The following is an 18,388-nucleotide window of genomic DNA, read 5'->3' on the forward strand; positions in this document are numbered from 1 at the left end:
CAGTATCAATGTTAATAAGAATTCCAACATAACAGTGATTAAAAATCCCTTATTTACATTGTCATGTATAAAAAATACAAAACATTAAGAACAGTGGCTTACACTTGCATCAAATCTCATAAGCCTGACAACACATCGTGTCCAATATTTACCACAAGGATAAAAATAAGTCATATTTTAGGTTCATTTAAAAGTTAAAAATAATTTAAATAATGAATCCCATATTCCAATATCTATCCATCCATCCATCCATCTTCTACCGCTTATCCCTTTCGGGGTCGCGGGGGGTGCTGAAGCCTATCTCAGCTGCATTCGGGCGGTAGACAGGGTACACCCTGGACAAGTCACCACCTCATCGCAGGGCCAACACAGACAACATTCACACACACAATATATGACTCATATCTAAACTAAATGCAGTTTTTCATCTCCATAGCTTGTGTATACCAGTCAGTATAAGTTGGACAATCAACATCTATTCATTTTTTTAACATTACTGTTTTTGTTATGAGGCATATTGAAAGAAATGCATTTTTATTTCCGAATGACACATTACTAAATTGATGCAGATCACCTAGAATACAAGTTTGCAGTGTCATTGGGATGTTTATATTCAGGAATGTGATTGCTTCTTTTGTTGTTTTCAACCATAACTCTTTTACTCTGGGACATTCCCACAATAAATGAACAAGAGTTCCCTCAGCTGCCCGACACTTCATGCATAACTTGCTATCTTCTGCACAAGCTGAGAGGATGTAAAATACAATCTATTCGTGATCTTAAATTGCCTAAGCTTATTTTCAATGCTTCTAAAGGGCTTATTGGCATTTTTCCAAATATTATTCCATGATATGTCTCTTTCTAAAATGTTTAAGTCGATCATCCATTTCCGAACACATGCATCATTTGCATTCCTAGTATGATGTTCATTTATTATTCCATAAAATATATATATATATTTTTTAATTGTATCCTGATTAAAAAGTGTATCTTCCCATTCATTAATAGCCATTAAAAGTCATACTTTCAGAGGATATACATTTCTTTGCAGTGTGTTTAAAAAAATATACAATTAAAAAATTATTTCTGGGTATATTATATTGATCAACTAATTCATTGAACGGTTTAAAGGAGTTTACATGAGTAATATGATGAGGTTTAGTAATACCTCTGTCTTTCCATGTGGTCCATTTGACCACATTTTTATTGATAATGATATTAGGATTGTACCAAAGAGGTTGATTCACAGATGTAATTGGGTTGATTCCAATTATTTTCTGACACAGCTTTAGAATGCTGAAAGTGGCTTCTATTGGGCATTGCTTCAATTCAGTAGGTTTGTTTTAATGTAATATAGACTCCACACACCAATGTCCAAATTCATTAACAGATTTTTTTGATTGGGACATTTCATTTGACACAGCTCTCATATGCCTGATCAATAATCACTAAACTCAACGAAAATATTGAGGCCATATGATTACCGCGTTGACGTGTGTAACTGCGGACAGAATCACAGAATTGGCTAAAAAAACAGAATCCGATTAGCATGCAAATTTACATAAATGTGAGTGAAATACTGTCATTGTGGGAAGAAGGAACATTTGTTTTTGGGAAAATGATCTGTCCCGGACACTCATTCACCCCCAAAACACATCCTAAACTAAACAACGTCAAGACGGTCACTTGAAACAGTGACTAAACTCTGAAGCCACAACTCGCAAGAACAATCCATACATCAGCAACACATCTTACCTGCTTGTGTTGTTGTGAACGACGACATCGATGTAAGATCAACTTACAACTTACAACTTGGGGGAGTATAGCTCGGTTGGTAGAGCAGCCGTGCCAGCAACTTGAGGGTTCCAGGTTCGATCCCCGCTTCAGCCATCCTAGTCACTGCCATTGTGTCCTTGGGCAAGACGCTTTACCCACCTGCTCCCAGTGCCACCCACACAGGTTTAAATGTAACTTAGATATTGGGTTTCACTATGTAAAGCGCTTTGAGTCACTAGAGAAAAGCGCTATATAAATATAATTCACTTCACTTCACTTCACAAACACGACAGCAGTCGCAACCTGAGAGGCTTTCTCTCTTTTTTTTTAACGGCTTCAAGTTGTCTCCAAACTTGTCAAGCTCAGAACAGTCCCCCCCTCCCCCCGCTCCCACCTCCCTTTCACAATAACAGCACTGTGCGCAACATCCAGTCTGACTGTACTAACAAAATAAAGGTTTCTACAAAGTACTTTACACAATCATACAGCAATGTGCTTAAAGGAGAACTGCATCATGACTTTCGCTCTTTCGTTCTAACAACATCACTGATTATTACTCACTGCAGACTTCATGAGAGACAACAAACATAATAAAACATCACTTACTGTACAATGTCTGCTCTCACTAGGATGCCAACTGCTAGGATGTTGATACATTGCTGTTTACATGAATGACTCATAAACCTCGCAAAGAAAAAAAGGGGATTACCAAGCGTCTTGTTGGGTCTTTTTCGCCATGTTTTGGCTGTCAAATTTTTCGGATTATGTCTTCATTCTTTTACTATAAAAGTGAGAGGCATGATTTATGATCTGGAATAAGCTCTCACAAGCACCGAGGCGAGGAAGCAGCTCACCAGCTGATGATGTCATTAAAACCGCAGCATAAGGAAGTTAGCTCTCTGTGAACACGGCGCCGCTAAAAATAAGTCCTTAACGGTAGTGCTTATAATAACAATATCTCTATTACTTGGTTAATATTTGAGTCACAAATGTAAATTGTATATATTGCTAGTGTTATTTTGATTTATTACTTATACTATTATTAATTGTATACTTGTTGTTGTTTATTCATTACTAATTTATATCCATTGTTCTTTTAAATTATATTTAAAGTTGAGTTTTGGAGGTGCAATAAATACTAATAGTTTTTAAATAAATGAATGATCCTGTTATTAATCTTGATGTCAATATCGATCAAAAATAATTGTGATTATTATTTTTGCCATAATTGTCCAGCCCTACTGTAAACTGAAAAATGCTAGAATGAGTTTCCTTAAATGAATGTGTGTGTATCAGTTGTGTAAGGGGGTTTTGTGTGCTTATTTGGGCGCCACACAGTAGAGAGCGCTCTTCTGTTTTCTGCATGGACTTTTTGTGCAAAAGACGGGTGAGTAATTTGAGATAAAGACTGGACAGAGAGCATGAGGTGAAAAGGTATTAGAATGATGGGAAATGGAAGTTTGGGGAAAGGGCAGATGCTGTAGTCTAGTCATTCATTGTGCGTGTGTGTGCGTGTGTGCGCGTGTGTGTGTGTGTGTGTGTGTGTGTGTGTGTGTGTGTGTGTGTGTGTGTGTGTGTGTGTGTGTGTGTGTGTGTGTGTGTGTGTGTGTGTGTTTAAAAATGCAGCTAAGCAGATGGGGCGCCACCTGAGCTCTGTTGATAAGACTGTCAAGCGTAAAAGAAAAGAGAACTGCCTCCAATGAAGCACTTCTTGCTGAGCAAAGTCAATCTGTGGACTGTGAGTGTCTGTTTGCATGCCTGTGTGTGTGTGCGCGCGCGCGTGTGTGTGTGTGTGTGCGCGCGCGCGCGTGTGTGTGTGTGTGTGTGTGTGTGTGTGTGTGTGTGTGTGTGTGTGTGAGGCTGAAATATTGTTTTTGTACTTTTCCATACATCTGCAGAAAATCTTGTTATGATTATGAATTTAAATTGCCTATTTTTGTTGCCAAGTGTTTTAATCAAAATTGTTTCACATGCACACATTTTAATCCGTAACCCAGACTCATATTTTGTTGTATTTAATGCAGACTTTTTCCAATAATGAGCACGTCTTTGAGACACACACTCTGTCTGTGACAGGCATGGACAAACACAGCTCATTAGCATCAAAGCTACCGACACTAGTGCTTATTAAAAGCATTTTCTAAATTCCAGCATCCTGACGAGATTGTGGATAACTTACCTTCAATACACGCTTTTCAAAGATGCTGTATAATAGAGGTGTCAAACGTAAGGCCCAATGGCCGGATCACGCCTGCGAACATGTTTTATCCGGCCCGTGGGATGAGTTTGCTAAGTATAAAAATGTACCTGAAATTTTTGAATGAAAGAAACTCTGAAACGCTGTTCTAAATGTGTCCACTGGATGTCGCAATAGAAATTCTTTGTAGATGATGCTACATATGTACAAAATACCACATGTTAGTACTACATAAATAACATACTGTAATTTGATTTTGATATACTTTTTTTAACTTAATAGATTGAAAATTAACACCAATGAGTTGACGGATGAACACTATCACATAATTTATTCCGAAAATATAGATAACGACAAATAAAGTCTATATACTATTAACCGCAACAGGTCATTTAAAAAAAACAAAAAACATTATGATTTGTAAAATTTCAGAATGTGCTTGTTCTATTTTTAAACAAGGAAAACAATCTGAAGTTGTCTTTATTTTTAAGTTATCAGGCCGTGATTTTACCACTTGGGAGCAGATTTTTCTCCATATGGCCCCCGATTTAAAATGAGTTTGACAACTGGAAATATGTGACGTAATGTCATATTGTAATTGTATGCATGTTCGAAATAAACTTACACCATAACCTCCCAACACTTAAAATACAAAAAAAAAAAAGGTTACGTAATCAAATACGGTCCAATAAAAGGACAATTTCTGTAACTGCAAGTTCACTATTTAGACAAGAGGCTCTTCTGCATCCATTTAGTATTTTTGGAGCATTTGAATGCTCTGCTCATTTTCCTTTTTGGATTTTAATCAAGTGCTCCAAATGTCTATTCAGCATAGAAATGAGCTGCTTGCACACAATGCATGACTCATATTACATGTAATTTTTTTTTAACTTTTTCTGAAACAAACAGGAGTAAAAATTGTGATTTCGGGGACTGGTTGGAATCAAGTGATGAGTGTTGTCATGACTCCACTGTTTTGCCCGCTCCATCCATTAGCCGTTAATTGTTTAATTAGCTCGTGGATGTGCATGTGATTAGCTGTCATTAGTGTCTGCAGGAGATCATGAGGAGGAAGCAGCTGCTGGTTCTCGAAGTTGTTGTCAACATTCTCCATGGCTGGCCTATACCTTTAATGCTAACACAATAAAAACATACAGCGGTAAAGATGGTTAATTTTCTTCCATGCAGTTGCTCTCAGCTCAGCCAAGCAGCATCGGATCTCAGAACAAACACCGCACCTTATAACGGCAGCAGAAAATATCCTAACAGCCTTCAATGGACGCCACCCACCACTGTTGGCCGCCGTCCAATTAACACTTGTTCAACCTTGCTTTTATGTTCCTCGTCCGTGATGTCATGTTTAATTGAACTTGCTGTGTGCATCGCACATTTAAGCTGTCGTCAGCCAAGATAGACAAAGGCATTTTAGCGTCAGGACTTTGGTTGATCCTAGTCCAGCTCTGACTAATTATATAGACCTGGTAGTTTCTGGGAGTCAAGGCGGCGTGAGATGACTTGTGTGGGGATTCCTTATCATGATGCAAAAACATTAGTCTTTGCCTCTGTTTGCTTCAGTGTTACCAAACACACTTAGGGTAGCTTAAATGTAGACTCAATTGTCTCTCTAGTTTGTCTTCAAAGATTTTGTATTATTTCGCATGTTGAAAACTAAATTGTCTTTCCTGTTTACAAAAACCTATGTCAGCTTAATTAAAGACTCAAAATAGTTTTTATTGTGTGCAGAAAATGCATATTTGGTCCCTTTAAAACACTAATAAACATACGTTGGATTCATTGTATGTTTCTCTTTCCAAGATTTTCAAACACGTTCTTTAACTTCAACTCACAACAACTTGAACTCACTTCAAGTTACAAAACAAACACGTAATGTTTGTTGAAAACACAAAATTACATTCAATTTTGTAACAAAAACAACCACGTGTTACCTTTTACTAAAGATTTGTCTTTAATGTTGAACAATAAATGTAAATGTACTTGTTTTGTAAATACTCTAAATTGTCCTTTAGAGTATGCTCGGTGGCCTTGTGGTTAGAGTGTCCGCCCTAAGATCGGTAGGTTGTGAGTTCAAACCCCGGCCGAGTCATACCAAAGACTATAAAAATGGGACCCATTGCCTCCCTGCTTGGCACTCAGCATCAAGGGTTGGAATTGAGGATTACATCACCAAAATTGATTTCCGAGCGCGGCCACCATTGCTGCTCACTGCTCCCCTCACCTCCCAGGGGGTGACTCTGGGGATGGGTCAAATGCAGAGGATAATTTCACCACACCTAGTGTGTGCGTGACTATCAGTGGTACTTTAACTTTAATAGCTTCACAGAACATTCATCGTCAATGCTTACAAAACTAGTGCATTACTTCTTAGTATTGTTTTAAAATAAAACAAAATTACAATGTTATAAAACAAAATCATGTATTTTAACTTCACCAAAGATGTGTCTTTAATGTTGAACAAAAATGTAATGTGCTAGTTTTGTAAGTCCTCTAAATTGTCCTTTATAGTATGCTAGCAATTTCAAGTTCACAAAACATTCATCTTCAATATTTACAAAACTAGTACATTAATATGTCCTTTATTGAATACTCTAAATCAGTAGTCCCCAACCTTTTTGGAACCGCGGACCGGTCAACGCTTGAAAATTTGTCCCACGGACCGGGGGGGGGGGGGGAGTATTATATTTTATTTTTTATTTTTTTGTCATAAAAAAATACAATCATGTGTGCTTACGGACTGTATCCCTGCAGACTGTATTGATCTATATTGATATGTAATGTAGGAACCAGAAATATTAATAACAGAAAGAAACAACCCTTTTGTGCGAATGAGTGTAAATGGGGGAGGGAAGTTTTTTAGGTTGGTGCACTAATTTTAAGTGTGTCTTGTGTTTTTTTATGTTGATTTAATAAAATAAATAAAAATCTAATAAATTAAAAAAATTAATTTATTTTTATTTTGTATTTCTTGTGCGGTTCGGTACCAATCGATTCACGGACCTGTACCGGACCGCGGCCCAGTGGTTGGGGACCACTGCTCTAAATGATGTTTACAAGAAATGTACAACAGGTTGATTTAAAATACCAAATTGTTAATATTTACAAAACTAATATCTTATTTTAAATGTTTTTGTTCTATACTATGCATTTTCTTGGTTGTTTACAAAAATCTAGCTTTTACGTGCAGTTTTACCAGAACCAGTACATACCATTTTGTTTAATCGAATACACTAAATTGTCTGATTGTTTTAAGAAAACATACTTCAGGTTGATTGAGAATATTACATTTTCTCCGATACAAAAATCACGTACGTTACTTTACCAAAGAGTAATTTTTATTGATTACAAAAACGTACATTACATTTTTTTTATGTTTCTCTGATGTGTAAAAAAGTGTACGTTAGTGTCACCAAATTTTTACAAAAACACGTACATTAACCAAGTTTTCAGCGCTTACAAGACCAGAATGTTACGTTTGTTAACGAAGATGTTATGTACCTTGTTGATTAGCGGTTGAGTGTATCTACCTGTCAGTCCTGTTATTGACAGGTGACCAGTGCCTGATGTAATCCCGCCTCTCGCCCATGAATCGGGTGGGATAAGCGTCGTAGAAAAAAGATGGATCACATCAGTCGTGTTTGTTTTGGTCCAACAGTAGGACATTCTTAGTGGGGGTTTGTGATGTCTTATCGACCGAATCTTCAACGACGGCCCTTATAAATGTGACTCGGATATGGTAAATCCATGCAAACAAGTGTCTGTCTATTCCAGGGGTGTCAAATGTACGGCCCGAACAGGTTTTAACCGGCCCGTGAGATAAGTTTGCTAAGGATAAAAATTAGCCAACATTTTTGAATGAAATAAACTGTTGTTCTCAATGTGTCCACTAGATGTCGCAATAGCAATTATTTGTGTCTTTGTAGATGATGCTACATATGTAAAAAAAAAATAAACCACATGATGTTAGTGCACCAGTCAAGGAAAATGATCAAACTACATAAATAACATCCTGTAATTTGATTTTGATATTTTTTTTATCTTGATAACTTAAAAATGAACACCAATGAGTTGACTGATGAACATTATCACATAATTTATTCAGAAAGTATAAAATAACGACAAATATAGATATAATACTATTAACCGCAACATGTAAGTGTAAAAAAACCCCAACAACATTATGATTTGTACTTTTTCAGAATGTGCTTGTTCTATTAAAGAAAACAATCTGAAGTTGTCTTCATTTTTAAGTTATCGCGCCGTGATTTTACCAGTCCGGCCCACTTGGGAGTAGATTTCTCTCCATGTGGCCCCGGATCTAAAATGAGTTTGACACTCCTGGTCTATTCGCATACACGCTCTTCTTCACATTTGATGTATCCAACAGTTTGTCATTCACATATGCCCGTAATGTAAACATCTGTCTGTTCATTCACACACACAGACTCTTCCATCATGCACAAACAAGCCTATCCATTTACACACATAATGCAAACATACAGTATGTCCATTCCCATAGGCACATCACATAAAATACATATATCCTTTCACATACAAAGACAGTACACATCCGTCTTTCCATTCACATAACACACATTAGCACATGTTTTTTGTTCAGCACGCGTTGTAGTCAGAAGTCAAAATATATGTTGACTCTGATCGCTTCAAAATAGACCAAATAATAATGGAAAAAAAAACCAGAAGAGGTCAAGACTCCCCAAAGTGTGTCAACTTTAAAGTCGTCAGGAAGAAAAACAGCAGCTTGTCAAAAATCTTCACCCCGCCCTCGTCTCCTTTTGCTGCTTACAGCAAACTTCCATCCAACCCCTTGCATGAGTGGCGGCGGCCCCCGCGAGGCTTCACCCGCACCGCTCATGTGCTCCTGAGCCGTGAACCCAAACCACCCCCGCCCCTTCCCTTCCGCATTCTGTTGTGTTCTGACAGGCCCGTGTTGAGTTATGTTAGCCTAGTAGCGCGTTGGTTGCTCGGGGGTGGGGTTGGGGGGATTCAGAACGCCAGATGTGGACTCCCGCTGACATGTGCGACCGGGCGGAAAGTGCCCAGAGTATCCGTGCGCGCTCACGTGTACAACATGTGGACCACCGGCCTTCTTGTTCATTAAATGCACTTTTTTTCTTAACGTGCAAAGCAGAACATTTAGTTTAAAATAGAGCTGTCAAGTGATTCCTTTTGTAATCAGAATAATCACATTTTTGCCGCATAAGTACAATTTGCTGAAAAAAATACCCCAAATGTTGGTGTACAAATTTAGTAGTCAGAATGTCATACAAAAATGTTTTTTAAATGTTTTACTGAACTGCAAATCATCGGTTTGCTTAAAACTTGGTGACAATAAGTATAGTAAGAACTAAGTGCACATTTTGAAAGTATTTGCAATAATTATGCAAACAAAGTAATGTTATTAATTGATAATGTAGTAAACACACTCAAACTTAACATAGCGCAACATTTATAGGAGAACTGCACTTTTTTTAAATTATGCCTATTGTTAACAATCATAAGAGACAAGAAGACAAAGGTTTTTGGTTTGGTTTTTTTGGCTTTCAAACATGTAAAAAATTGGCTCATTCCGAGTAGCTAGCAATGCAGCTAATGGGAGCAATCAGTTTTACCTCTAAATAACTTTAAAATGCATTCAAAAACCGTCACCAATACTTCATTTAAGTTCCGTAATCTGTATGATAACCAAACTGTAGCGACATTGTTATTGTAAGAGCGAACACTGAGGAACTCTTTTTCTGTCGTAGTAACTCATCGCCATGCTACGATATTAGCCGTAAAAGCTAACTACGGCAAAAGATAAGCTAGCTTCTATGACAACATGAATCACGTTTGAGTTTGTAATGTACAACACAATGCGATAAAACACCAATCTGTACTGGCTCAAGAACATGAACAATCATATTACAGTATCTGTAAAGTATTAGCTCATATTTCATGTTTTGTTTGTACACAGCTAGCCAGACAGTATATGTAGTTGTACTAACACGCATGACATGCTGCATGTATCATGATTGATATTATAGTGACTCACTCGATGGACAGTTGTTTGTCTGGTCCAGCTGACCATGGACGTTTCCTGTTGATTTTGGGTCAGCAATCCATTTACTGTATGTCCAAATAGCTTGTCTCCAAGTTACACATTTATAGCGTTGTCGTTTTCACCTCACTCTCCCAGCTTCCATCTTCTCCAACGTCTCAACCTCTTCTTCGTGCTCGCTTCTATAAGCAGTAGTTCATCCTCCATATATTCAGGTTCAGAAAGGTTGTTAATCCTCATTTGCACAAAAATAGTCATCTTTGTTGTCTGTTACCAAGTCTGCCATGATTAGAAAACACACACGTGTTTGATTCCAGAATTAGGACCACACATTTGTTGCCAGGAGTCCCGACGTGTGCTGCTAAGGAAATAGAAATCAATGCGCGGAATAAATTGTCATGAATTTGACTGTTGCTGGATTATATACATACCGGTACTTGCAGTGTGTATATAAAACGTTGATGCAGGGTTTTGAAGGCCACAACGGTGACTCTCATTAGTCACATCTTTCCATACTTGCCAATCTTGAGACCTCCGATTTCGGGGGGTGGGGGGTTGGGGGCGGGGGCGTGGTTAAGAGGGGAGGAGTATATTTACAGCTAGAATTCACCAAGTCAAGTATTTCATATATATATATATATATATATATATATATATATATATATATATATATATATATATATATATAAGAAATACTTGACTTTCAGTGAATTCTAGCCATATGTATATATTTATTTTATTTTATATATATATGTATATATAAAAATATATATATATTTATATATATATAAATGAATAAAATACTTGAATTTCAGTGTTCATTTATTTACACATATACACACACATAACACTCATCTTCATTGTTGAGTTAAGGGTTGAATTGTCCATCCTTGTTCTATTTTCTGTCACTATTTTTCTAACCATGCTGAACACCCTCTCTGATGATGCATTGCTGTGTGGCACGCACAAAAGTGCTTTCATCAAATGCACTAGAGTCTGGAATCTTCCATCTCTCCCTAGCATGGCCCAAAACCGGTCAATCTTTGCTTCCTGAGGAAGATCTTCACTGCCAAGCACTTGGTAGTCCACTACTTCTTCCTGGAGGCTATCCAGATCCAATCGCAGCTGCGGCTTGGAACTTACAAGCGTATTTCTTCATCTTAATCGTCGTCGGCGTCGCCATGGCTGTATCTTCCTCGTTTTTCTGCTTCGTCTCCTTGTTGTGTGCGCAGTTGTGCACTGCACTCTCTAAAAGCCGTAGATGTTATTGTCACATATGCATGTACAGTAGATGGCAGTATTGTCCTGTTTAAGAGTGTCACAACATTGCTGTTTACGGCAGACAAACTGCTTTACGGTAGACGAAAACGTGACTGCTGTTGTTGTGTGTTGTTACCGCGCTGGGAGGACGTTAATGAAACTGCCTAACAATAAACCCACATAAGAAACCAAGAACTCGCCCTCGATCATTCTACAGTTATAACATGATTGGGCAGGCACGCTGTTTATATTGTGGGAAAGCGGACGTGAAAACAGGTCAGGTCCGCATGGAGCTGGAGGGGGCGTGGCCTCCAGCTCGGCCTGATTTTCGGGAGAAAATTTGTCCCGGGAGGTTTTCGGGAGAGGCGCTGAATTTCGGGAGTCACTCGGAAAATCCGGGAGGGTTGGCAAGTATGCATCTTTCAAGCGTTTTTTTTTATCAACAAATCGTGATCTGGTTGGCTATCGCAACTGTCTATCAACTGTATGTGCCCGTTCACTTACAGTGCACAGACACCTGCATTGTTGATTCTGAAGGCAGATTTGGTACAGCATGGCAACATAAGCTAGATGAATCATGATCATGATTTCTGGTTATGTAAGGCCAGCAGAGAAGGTCTTGCTAGCCCTGACGGCACACCACTGGCGTGAACGTCTTGTATATTCATGTGTCATGCAGAGAGGGTGGGTGTTGTTGGCGCGCCTCTTGTTGGCGATGCTAAATGATGTAAACATGCACTCTTTGATCACTGTACACAACAGCATGGTGGAGGCATGGAGTCACAATCGATAGGCGCGAATCAATTTGTGCGTCTTTATTTGCATGCTCCCGGGGCCTTAGTGACTAAGAAGTGGGAAAACACATTGATGCTGTTTGCACCCTTACCTGACACACCAACTGTGAGTCTGGGCGAGCGGGGATAAAGACGCCAGTGATGCAGAACACACAAACTGGCTGGCTGGCTGCCACTAAGCGGCTCTCAGTCGGGCGACAACCGTCAGCCAGACACGCCTGAGCAGTGTGTTTGTGAGCCAGCCAAGAGGGAAGGGACGGAGGGGAGGGGGTCCGGCAGTGGGAGAAAAAAGGTGAGGAGGGATGGAGGTGCTGATCTTCATGCACTCTAAATCAAGGCCAACAAGCGCTTCATCCCTTTCCCCCGATCGATACTCTCAACATTCTCTCGATGTCCACCGTCAGACGTCTTTCTTCTTGCTACTGTTGCTTCCGAAGCTTACAAAACAACAACAAAAGAAGCCTCTTTTGTTAGATTTTTTTTTTCTTTTTATTTCAAGCTTTTTTTTCTGTCAAAGCTGAAAGAAGAAAACACAAAAAGACAGCCCTCAAAAAGGGGCTTTTCTGAGGCCGACATGCATGGAGCTTAGTCGACAGCTGCCAGCTGAGTGGACCTTTTTCCCGGGTGAGACTTTAAGATGCTGTCTGCTCGATGTGAGAGGCTTTTTTTTCCTCAAAATGAAGTTGTTGGTTTTTAAATAGTTATTGTGTTCAAAGTGTTACTAAAGTAGCATAAGTTTGTCTCATTTTAGCAGTGGTGGGCCGTCATAACATAACCAGAAATCATGATCATATTTAAAGATAAAATATTTTTTTAATTTACTTTCCCTAAATATCTAAAAGTATTCATATTCTCTTCATGTCATATTATGCTCCTTCCAGTGCTGTTGTTTTTAGTTTTAGTTTGTATCCAATCAGAATTCAGCTAGCTTATGTTGCTATGCTGTACCAAATCTGCCACAGGTCTTCAGAATCAACAATGCAGGCGTACGTGCACTGTAAGTAAACGGGCACATACAGTTGATAGACAGTTGTGATAGCCAATCAGATCACAAGTTGTCGTCAGTAAGGCCTTCTAGATGGCCTCACGTTGAACGTGACATTTATGTGTCCTGATATTGGATACTTACTGGGACCGTTAGCGGATGAATTTGAGAACATAGAGTTGATAGACAGTTGCGATAGCCAATCAGATCACAAGTTGTTGTCAGTAGCCTATTTAAGTAGCCTGATGTTAACGAGACTGTGATTGGATACTCACTTGTCATTCCAAAGTGAGTATCCATTCACAAGTTTAATTTTAGCAAGAAGCGGGAAGTCTTGCGCCGTAACCAGACCGGGATAGCAGAGAAGGAGAACAAAACGTTGAGTAGGTGGCAGATATATATTTGCAAGGCCATTTTGAAGAAGGATACTTAAGAGAAACTACATCTTGTGTGACCATGTCGGACAACACCGGAAGCTAGCTCAGCTGTTCTGGCGATGAAATGCTCACCATTTCCACTCGAATAAGCCGACGACGAGGGGTACCACTGGCTTATACGGCGTCGAATAAGTGCTACAAATTGTGAGTTCCAATATTGTATTTTTTCACGTTTAATATGTTTTTTGCAATTTTAATTTTGACAGTACCACATAAGATGTGTTTTAATTGCTGATGCGTTTTAATTGATTTTTAAATGCGCCAGAAAATAACCCGTTGATGTGATTCAATGCGAAGTAGTGCGTAAATGTGTTTCTGTACAGTATTTCCCCAGCAATGGTCATGTGGTGACATCAATGATGGTATTTTGAGAGGTAATCTTTGAAGTCGGACATCACTGAAGGTGGGAAACGCACGGCCCGCCACTGAATTTTAAAATTGGGGCTACATCGAAGGGGGAAGGGGAAAACCTGTCGTGTAAACTTAAAACGTGAAACATTCCACCCATTCTGTATAATTTTCTTGTTGTAACTCTCAAAAAATATTATATTATTAACTCTAAATCGTATTAAAATACCCAGAATGTATATTAGCTGATCTCAGACAACAAGGTTCTTTGAGTTAGAGAATTGAAAGTAACATGCGTGAGTTTTCACAATAAGTACATTTATTAATAGCTGCATCAAATTAAAAACATATTTTTGGTCAAACCTAAAATGCTTGACCTCTGTTTTTTGTACACCAGGTGTGGCCGAGGTCATTGTCCTGGTGGGGGGACGCCAGGCCATTGGCATGGGCCAACGCTCCCTGACGGCGGTCACCTGCTTCAACCCGCAGAACAGCAAGTGGTACCCGCTGGCCAGCCTGCCCTTCTACGACCGCGAGTTCTTCAGCGTCATCTCGGCCGGCGACAACATCTACCTGTCAGGTAAGCTCCGTGTAATGACCTCACTGACCATGTCTCGTTGGCGGAATGAATAAACTAGACTTGGTGCTAACGCTAACTTGGTGCTAACGCTAACTTGGTGCTAACGCTAACTTGCTGCGGCTAGTTAGTGCCCTGATGGTTTCTTTTCTCAGGTGAGTGAAACTACTACCTACATGTTAACCAACATAATAAAAAGTATTGTTTATATGACTGCAAATAATACAAAATAGGGGAACACACTCAGCTATCCTAAATGACATTGCAAATAATATTTACATGTACATTTGAAAGTACAACCATTTCCAACAGAATGAAAAAAAAAAATCAACTCTATATTGTAAAGCGAAGGGATTATTTAAAATATTTTTTTTTTTTAAAAAGGCTGGCCTTTTAGAGAAGACATTTCTATTCACAATTACATTGAAACATCTATAAAAAATAATATCTGAGTAGTACTTTGTGATTTTGCTGTATTTATTTTAACAAGAAAGACTTCTGTCTTTCTGGAACATCATCTGGATTGTTTCCAGCGTATTTCTGGCGGTAAACATGTCCAACTACATCATCATCAAGTGAGCAAAGCTGAAAGTTCACTGCCATGTTACATTTAATTTAAAAAAACGAATAAAGCAATCATATAATAAATCCTCCACACACTGTATCATAAGAAATAAATAGGAATAATTGCTTTAAGTTAAGTTATTTTACTTGTTTTGTAAAAAGAATCATGCCTCAAGTTAAAAATAACAATGAATCCAAGCATTGTTATGCTGGCGTTAAACAACATATGTTATCCTAACAACCTCCTATTGCTGAAATGTAAATCTAAAACCAATTTTGAAACTAACAAAGTAGTAAGTAGTAATAAAAGTATACTGTATATTATCTTTAAGATTTATTTGTGAGTAGGAGATAAATCTGCCGACTGCAACACACAAAGGCCTACTCAAGATAGATTTAGAACATTTGCTTAATAATTTCATATTTTGAAATGTTTTTAAACTTGATTTAAACGCCTTGGGTCCTCCCGTCTTCTTCTACGGTGTTTTAGTCAAGTCAAAGTCTAATAAAACTGCTTCTGGGTAAATGTGTTGTAAGCTCCGCCCACAGGCACCTGGTCCCCAGGTCAAACAGCTATCGTTAGTTTGAAACCGTAAAAAAGAGAAGCAAATGTGAAAAAGGAAAAGTTTAAAATAAAAACCTGACAGTAACAATAACAATAACAATGTACAAAAATATGAATGTTGGCTTTGAAAATAATGATACAAACAATATCCATTAAAAATACTGCATTTTTTGTATTTATTTGGTTTTGGCAATGTTTTTTTTTTAGGCCAAATGTTACTGACAGTGTTTTTGGATCCATACAACTACAGTAGTTTTGTGGGGTATTGTAATAACAATTTACATCATTTACCTTGGAGAGTGGACTTCTACGCTATCTCCTTCCATTTGCTTCTCCGTCAAACACACCGTCAGCAGCTTCTCCATATTTTCATGGATAAATGTCCACCGTTTAGATATTATTTTAACATCCTGAGCTGGCGTTATCGACTCATGCTGCTTCAGTAGTGCTACGCTCCAACTGCTTGACAAAATTAGCTAGCTACACTCATGTTTTTCTTTCTTTAACTTAATAAATATCATCCACTTCTTCTCAGCACTGTCCTTCACACTCAGTTTCTTCCTTCCCATGGTTGGAAAACAAAGTTATGTCCATCTCTAGCTATAAGCTAACGCTAGCAAATAAGACCATCTTGCAGGGTTCACTGTGTTATTCACTACGCCAACTAATGGTGGGCATGCTCGTAATTTAATTTTTGTTTTGTTTTACAATTCGGTGAGGGACAGCTCTCATATTGAAACACTCTGAAGTTGAGGTACCCCTGTACTGGCGTTGTCCTTAGGGCACATTCTTCCTCTTTTGTGAAAAAATCCTGCTAACTAGAAAACAACAAACTGATACAAGAGAAAAAACTCCTCGAGGGAAGTAATAATGACTGTCAATTTAGCATTTCTACAACAAGGCAGCTTTATTGGGAATCATACTCATTGGCTATCGAAGATGTTGATTAAACATGATGTTGATTAAAGCATGATTACCTGGCATTCGAGCACAGACCTCCTCCAAGGCCACACTCATAGAGTAAAAGCAAAAAGAAAACTTACCATGTGCACTGTTGTTCAGATCTGCACTAAAAGACAAGTCATGGCCTTTCTTTTAGGCCATGCCCTTTCATTTGACAAACATTCAGTAGTTTTTGCATAATCTTGCTAATGAAGTAACAAATATTGGAGGAAGCTAATGAAGATAGTCTTTTTGTATGGTGCTTACAATTTGAGCATTATGGTAGAACCAAGCTACTTTCCTGGTTTGGCAGCAGCGGTGCAGTAACTCGACAAAGTCAAACAAAGCGTCTTTGTCGACTTTTGTCAAATATTTAAAGAGCGTGGAAAAGGACGACCGTTCTCCCTTGCTGTGAAGCTCTTTTTCCTCTCCAGTCGCTCACGACCACGGGATTTTCTCCCTCCACGGTCCATTTGTGCCCACTTTGTACGGGCGTCGCGCTCTCACCTTGACGCCGCTCGCTGGAAAGGTGCTGAGATTTGTCTTTGACTGTTTCCTCCTTTTCTCCTGCTCTCTTTCCATATAAATGTAAATGTGTGTTTGGCCACGGGAACAAGCGCGCTCGTGTACGCCAGGAGTCGGGACAAGCCGGCTGGGGAAATCAGAGATGTTCCGGGTAGCCAATCAGCGAGCTCCTGCTGCTAACCTCGTTCACCCTCGCAGCAGCGTGTTGTGGAAACTGTTGTTTTTAAACTATTTATCTTTGGGCTACTTCCAGGTGGAACGGAGTCCGGGGTGATGCTAGCAGACGTGTGGTGCTACATGTCGCTGCTGGACAACTGGAATCTGGTGTCCCGGATGACGGTGGCTCGCTGCAGACACAACAGTCTGGTCTACGACGGAAAGCTCTACGCCATCGGAGGCCTGGGAATTTCAGGGAATCTGGACCACGTGGAGAGGTAGGCTGATCCCTGACCCTTAACTAATAGAGTAACACCCAGCCGAGTTCAGATCCCAGACACGTGTCGTGACTATGGATGCACACACGTGGCTTTTGTCTTCTGAACCCTGATTAACAAAGGTTAACACTTTTTCACGAGAGGATTTCATTTTTCAAATTTTAGTGTCATTGAGGTATGCCATGCACTATCTTGACAGATTTCATATGTACAAAACCAGTGAAGTTGGCACGTTGTGTAATTCGTAAATAAAAACAGAATACAATGATTTGCAAATCTTTTTCAACTTATATTCAATTAAATAGACTGCAAAGACAATATATTTAATGTTCAAACTGAGAAACAAAATTTTTTTTTGCAAATAATCATTTACTTAGAATTTAATGGCAGCAAAACATTGCAAAACAGTTGGCACAGTACCACTGTGTTACATGGCCTTTCCTTTTAACAACACTCAGTGAAAGTTTGGGAAATGAGGAGACCAATTTTTTAAGCTTTTCAGATGGAATTCTTTCCCATTCTTGATTGATGTCCAGGGTCTCAGTTGTGGTATTTTAGGCTTCATATTGCGCCACACATTTTCAATGGGAGACAAGTCTGGACTACAGGCAGGCCAGTCTTGTACCCGCACTCTTTTACTATGAAGCCACGCTGTTGTAACACGTGGCTTGCATTGTCTTGCTGAAATAAGCAGGGGCGTCCATGGTAACGTTGCTTGGATGGCAACATATTTTGCTCCAAAACCTGTATGTACCTTTCAGCATTAATGGTGCCTTCACAGATGTGTACGTTACCCGTACCTTGGGCACTAATACACCCCCATACCATCACAGATACTGGCTTTTGAACTTTGCGCATAGAACAATCCGGATGTTTTTTTCGTCTTTGTTCCGGAGGACACGACGTCC

General features: G+C 39.0%; 1 protein-coding gene across 2 annotated transcripts in view; it reads left to right on the forward strand.

Annotated features, from left to right (window-relative positions):
* LOC133576296 (kelch-like protein 29) overlaps nucleotides 1-18,388 on the forward strand; it is a 490,295-nt gene that overhangs the window by 429,768 nt on the left and 42,139 nt on the right. For both annotated transcript variants that reach the window (XM_061929422.1, XM_061929421.1), the window contains 2 exons: nucleotides 14,271-14,453; nucleotides 17,300-17,480. In XM_061929422.1, the coding sequence (XP_061785406.1) occupies nucleotides 14,271-14,453; nucleotides 17,300-17,480 (364 nt within the window). The remainder of the gene's footprint in view (nucleotides 1-14,270; nucleotides 14,454-17,299; nucleotides 17,481-18,388) is intronic.

This window comes from Nerophis lumbriciformis, linkage group LG34, assembly GCF_033978685.3.
Source record: "Nerophis lumbriciformis linkage group LG34, RoL_Nlum_v2.1, whole genome shotgun sequence".
NCBI classification, from domain to species: Eukaryota; Metazoa; Chordata; class Actinopteri; order Syngnathiformes; family Syngnathidae; genus Nerophis; species Nerophis lumbriciformis.